Source organism: Oncorhynchus clarkii, chromosome 6 (genome assembly GCF_045791955.1).
Source record: "Oncorhynchus clarkii lewisi isolate Uvic-CL-2024 chromosome 6, UVic_Ocla_1.0, whole genome shotgun sequence".
In the NCBI taxonomy this organism is placed as follows: domain Eukaryota; kingdom Metazoa; phylum Chordata; class Actinopteri; order Salmoniformes; family Salmonidae; genus Oncorhynchus; species Oncorhynchus clarkii.
Genome location: NC_092152.1, coordinates 88,343,819 through 88,349,818, shown reverse-complemented (window position 1 = coordinate 88,349,818; position 6,000 = coordinate 88,343,819). Strand labels below are relative to the sequence as shown.

General features: G+C 46.6%; 1 protein-coding gene across 1 annotated transcript in view; it reads right to left on the bottom strand.

Moving 5' to 3' along the window:
- LOC139411771 (C-myc promoter-binding protein-like) overlaps positions 1-6,000 on the bottom strand; it is a 151,232-nt gene that overhangs the window by 49,445 nt on the left and 95,787 nt on the right. The window contains exon 14 of the mRNA XM_071158504.1: positions 3,977-4,003. Within this exon, the coding sequence (XP_071014605.1) occupies positions 3,977-4,003 (27 nt within the window). The remainder of the gene's footprint in view (positions 1-3,976; positions 4,004-6,000) is intronic.

Here is a 6,000-nt window from a genome sequence, read left to right as displayed (position 1 = left end):
CCTGTGTTTTACTACAGAAGGGAAGGTAGCAGAGACAGAGACAGAGAGGTGGACTGTCCTGTGTTTTACTACAGAAGGGAAGGTAGCAGAGACAGAGACAGAGAGGTGGACTGTCCTGTGTTTTACTACAGAAGGGAAGGTAGCAGAGACAGAGACAGAGAGGTGGACTGTCCTGTGTTTTACTACAGAAGGGAAGGTAGCAGAGACAGAGACAGAGAGGTGGACTGTCCTGTGTTTTACTACAGAAGGGAAGGTAGCAGAGTAGAGAGACTCGCTGTGTTTTACTACAGAAGGGAAGGTAGCAGAGACAGAGAGGTGGACTGTCCTGTGTTTTACTACAGAAGGGAAGGTAACAGAGACAGAGACAGAGAGGTGAACTGTCCTGTGTTTTACTACAGAGGGGAAGGTAGCAGAGACAGAGAGGTGGACTGTCCTGGGTTTTACTACAGAAGGGAAGGTAGCAGAGACAGAGACAGAGAGGTGGACTGTCCTGTGTTTTACTACAGAGGGGAAGGTAGCAGAGACAGAGACAGAGAGGTGGACTGTCCTGTGTTTTACTACAGAAGGGAAGGTAGCAGAGACAGAGACAGAGAGGTGGACTGTCCTGTGTTTTACTACAGAAGGGAAGGTAGCAGAGTAGAGAGACTCGCTGTGTTTTACTACAGAAGGGAAGGTAGCAGAGACAGAGAGGTGGACTGTCCTGTGTTTTACTACAGAAGGGAAGGTAACAGAGACAGAGACAGAGAGGTGAACTGTCCTGTGTTTTACTACAGAGGGGAAGGTAGCAGAGACAGGGACAGAGAGGTGGACTGTCCTGTGTTTTACTACAGAAGGGAAGGTAACAGAGTAGAGAGGTGGACTGTCCTGTACTGAGAAGCTCAACAGCAGTAGTTAATCAGCAACCTGCTCCTAGAGAGCTAGCTAGGTGGTGCTGACTTCCTCCTGTAGTTCACACTAACTGCTCCTAAGGGCTACTGACCCACATTAGGTATCATGTCTTGAAATGGAAGACTTGGGACATGCATAGCTGAGAGTGTCTGAGTGCAGAACGGAATTCATCAACATTCAGAGACTGAGGTGGTAACCTACCATGGAAAGGCTCGAGGAGACCCAATATGCACACTATCATACCCTGTAGCATGAAGCAATGTATTCACACTATCATACCCTGTAGCATGAAGCAACATATTCACACTATCATACCCTGTAGAATGAAGCAACATATTCACACTATCATACCCTGTAGAATGAAGCAATATATTCACACTATCAAACCCTGTAGAATGAAGCAACAGTAGTATGGACAGAACTTAGTTGACAGTAAATCAGTTGTGTCAGGGTGGTAGAGTGTCAGGGTGGTAGATTGGTATAGTGTCAGGGTGGTATAGTGTCAGGGTGGTAGAGTGTCAGGGTGGTACAGTGTCAGGGTGGTAGAGTGTCAGGGTGATAGAGTGTCAGGGTGGTAGAGTGGTATAGTGTCAGGGTGGTATAGTGTCAGGGTGGTAGAGTGTCAGGGTGGTATAGTGTCAGGGTGGTAGAGTGTCAGGGTGGTAGAGTGTCAGGGTGGTACAGTGTCAGGGTGGTAGAGTGGTATAGTGTCAGGGTGGTAGAGTGTCAGGGTGGTAGAGTGGTATAGTGTCAGGGTGGTAGAGTGTCAGGGTGGTATAGTGTCAGGGTGGTAGAGTGTCAGGGTGGTACAGTGTCAGGGTGGTAGAGTGGTATAGTGTCAGGGTGGTACAGTGTCAGGGTGGTACAGTGTCAGGGTGGTACAGTGTCAGGGTGGTAGAGTGGTATAGTGTCAGGGTGGTAGAGTGTCAGGGTGGTATAGTGTCAGGGTGGTAGAGTGTCAGGGTGGTAGAGTGGTATAGTGTCAGGGTGATAGATTGGTACAATGTCAGGGTGGTAGAGTGGTATAGTGTCAGGGTGGTAGATTGGTACAATGTCAGGGTGGTAGAGTGGTAGAGTGTCAGGGTGGTAGAGTATCAGGGTGGTATAGTGTCAGGGTGGTAGAGCGTCAGGGTGGTAGAGTGGTATAGTGTCAGGGTGGTAGAGCGTCAGGGTGGTAGAGTGGTATAGTGTCAGGGTGGTAGAGTGCCAGGGTGGTAGAGTGCCAGGGTGGTATAGTGTCAGGGTGGTAGAGTGGTATAGTGTCAGGGTGGTAGAGTGGTATAGTGTCAGGGTGGTAGAGTGCCAGGGTGGTAGAGTGCCAGGGTGGTAGAGTGCCAGGGTGGTATAGTGTCAGGGTGGTAGAGTGGTACGACGACTATCATACCCTGTAGCATGAAGCAATATATTCACACTATCATACCCTGTAGCATGAAGCAATATATTCACACTATCAAACCCTGTAGAATGAAGCAATATATTCACACTATCATACCCTGTAGCATGAAGCAATATATTCACACTATCATACCCTGTAGAATGAAGCAATATATTCACACTATCAAACCCTGTAGAATGAAGCAATATATTCACACTATCATACCCTGTAGCATGAAGCAATATATTCACACTATCAAACCCTGTAGAATGGTGGTATAAATGAATGAAGAATGAAGCAACAGTAGTATGGACAGAACTTAGTTGACAGTCAGGGTGGTAGATTGGTACGATGTCAGAGTGTCAGAGTGTCAGGGTGGTAGAATGGTAGAGTGTCAGGGTGGTAGAGTGGTAGAGTGCCAGGATGGCAGAGTGTCAGGGTGGTAGAGTGTCAGGGTGGTAGAGTGGTAAAGTGTCAGGGTGGTAGAGTGTCAGGGTGGTAGAGTGGTAGAGTGTCAGGGTGGTAGAGTGTCAGGGTGGTAGAGTGTCAGGGTGGTTGAGTGTCAGGGTGGTAGAGTGGTAGAGTGTCAGGGTGGTAGAGTGTCAGGGTGGTTGAGTGTCAGGGTGGTACAGTGGTAGAGTGTCAGGGTGGTAGAGTGGTAGAGTGTCAGGGTGGTAGAGTGTCAGGGTGGTTGAGTGTCAGGGTGGTTGAGTGTCAGGGTGGTAGAGTGGTAGAGTGTCAGGGTGGTAGAGTGTCAGGGTGGTAGAGTGTCAGGGTGGTAGAGTGTCAGGGTGGTAGAATGGTAGAGTGTGAGGGTGGTAGAGTGCCAGGATGGCAGAGTGTCAGGGTGGTAGATTGGTAAAGTGTCAGGTTGGTAGAGTGTCAGGGTGGTAGAGTGTCAGGGTGGTAGAGAGGTAGAGTGTCAGTGTGGTATAGTGTCAGGATGGTAGAGTGTCAGGGTGGTAGACTGGTAGAGTGTCAGGGTAGTAGAGTGGTAGAGTGTCAGTGTGGTAGAGTGTCAGGATGGTAGAGTGTCAGGGTGGTAGAGTGGTACGATTTCAGGGTGGTAGAGTGTCAGGGTGGTATAGTGTGAGGGTGGTAGGATGTCAGGGTGGTACGATGTCAGGGTGGTAGAGTGTCAGAGTGGTACAGTGTGAGGGTGGTAGGATGTCAGGGTGGTAGATTGGTATGATGTCAGGGTGGTACAGTGTGAGGGTTGTAGAGTGTGAGGGTGGTACGATGTCAGGGTGATAGAGTGTCAGGGTGGTACAGTATGAGGGTGGTAGGATGTCAGGGTGGTGGGGTGTGAGGGTGGTAGGATGTCAGGGTGTTGGAGTGTCAGGGTGGTACGATGTCAGGGTGGTGGAGTGTCAGGGTGGTAGGATGTCAGGGTGTTAGCGTGTGAGGGTGGTACAGTGTGAGGGTGGTAGGATGTCAGGGTGGTAGTGTGAGGGTGGTACAGTGTGAGGGTGGTAGGATGTCAGGGTGGTGGAGTGTGAGGGTGGTAGGATGTCAGGGTGGTAGAGTGTGAGGGTGGTACGATGTCAGGGTGGTAGAGTGTCAGGGTGGTACGATGTCAGGGTGGTAGGATGTCAGGGTGGTAGAGTGTCAGGGTGGTACGATGTCAGGGTGGTGGAGTGTCAGGGTGGTACAGTGTGAGGGTGGTAGGATGTCAGGGTGGTAGAGTGTGAGGGTGGACACAGTCACACTCACCTTGCCTCCTTTGTCTGCACTGTAGAGCTGCATGCACAGGGAGGCAGAGAGGAGAGGTGGAACAAGAGAAGAGAAGAGAAGATAAGAGAGCATATTGAGTTAGATACAGTTGGAGGAGAGCAGGACTGATGGGAAATAACCAGACAGTATCGTGGTTAAAGGAAATAACCAGACAGTACCATGGTTAAAAGGAAATAACCAGACAGTACCATGGTTAAAGGAAATAACCAGACAGTACCATGGTTAAAGGAAATAACCAGACAGTACCATGGTTAAAGGAAATAACCAGACAGTACCATGGTTAAAGGAAATAACCAGACAGTACCATGGTTAAAGGAAATAACCAGACAGTACCATGGTTAAAGGAAATAACCAGACAGTACCATGGTTAAAGGAAATAACCAGACAGTACCATGGTTAAAGGAAATAACCAGACAGTACCATGGTTAAAGGAAATAACCAGACAGTACCGTGGTTAAAGGAAATAACCAGACAGTACCATGGTTAAAGGAAATAACCAGACAGTACCATGGTTAAAAGGAAATAACCAGACAGTACCATGGTTAAAGGAAATAACCAGACAGTACCATGGTTAAAGGAAATAACCAGACAGTACCATGGTTAAAGGACATAACCAGACAGTACCATGGTTAAAGGAAATAACCAGACAGTACCGTGGTTAAAGGAAATAACCAGACAGTACCATGGTTAAAGGAAATAACCAGACAGTACCATGGTTAAAGGAAATAACCAGACAGTACCATGGTTAAAGGAAATAACCAGACAGTACCATGGTTAAAGGAAATAACCAGACAGTACCGTGGTTAAAGGAAATAACCAGACAGTACCGTGGTTTAAGGAAATAACCAGACAGTACCGTGGTTAAAGGAAATAACCAGACAGTACCATGGTTAAAGGAAATAACCAGACAGTACCGTGGTTAAAGGAAATAACCAGACAGTACCATGGTTAAAGGGCTGATTGGGCTAGGAGAGGCTACAGGAAGAAAACCAACTAGATGTTAATCAGGGGTGGGCAATCTTATCCACAATGGGTCAGTGTGGGTGCAGGCTTTGGCTCCAGCCAAGCAGTGACACAACTAATTAAATTACTCATTAAGGTGTTTCCCAAAATGCATACTACAGTGCTCTGATTAAGCAAATTGGAGCACGGGAGGGTTGGAGTCGGAGTCCAAATCAAAGTACACGAAATGCTGTGTTCGTACAGACAGTGACAAGTCAAATTCAAGGACTTTCAAGTACTTTTTTACAAGCACTAATAATTATTTTTTTAAGGACCATCAATTTGCAACAGTTCCTATTATGCAATTGTTTCTGGTCGCCACCAGATGGCAGTAGATCACCATAACCTGACTTACTATTCATCACCATCTTACAAGATCTACTCAATAATAGGTGTTTCACTACCTATTTACTACATTCATGAGTGGTAAGCCAGTACTGATGATGTTGACCGATTTCCTTATATGACCTGTAACTCAGTAAAATCGTTAAAATTGTTGCGTTTATATTTTTGTTCAGTGTACGTGACAATAACATTAAATTGTCTTTATATTTCACAAAATGTTAGGTCCAATAGGCTGTCCCAACATATAATGACATGAAAGTTAATTCTGACAGTGTAAAAGGCCATTAGTTTACTATAAAATGTTGTATTCTATACACATTTGATGAGCAACAAGTTATTGTGTTTGATAAGATTAAAGATTCTCTAACCTCTCTCCCTGCTGGCTTCTCTCTGTGTATCTCATTTGGGTTAGGGTCATTGCAGCCTGACTCACCACTGTCTATCTCACTACTCTCTGTAAAAAAAAGGTATTTTGTATGAGAACTTATAGCCCAGCCCATCTTTTGATTATAGCTAGCTTCATTTCAGTCCTGCTGAGGTCAGACTCCGTTCAGCGTTAGCTTCAAACTTAATCCGTTTTTTTGGTTCTGGGGATGTTTTGGTTCGGGGGATGTCTGTTGACACAGCAGGAGTCGAGGGATGTTTTGGTTTAGGGG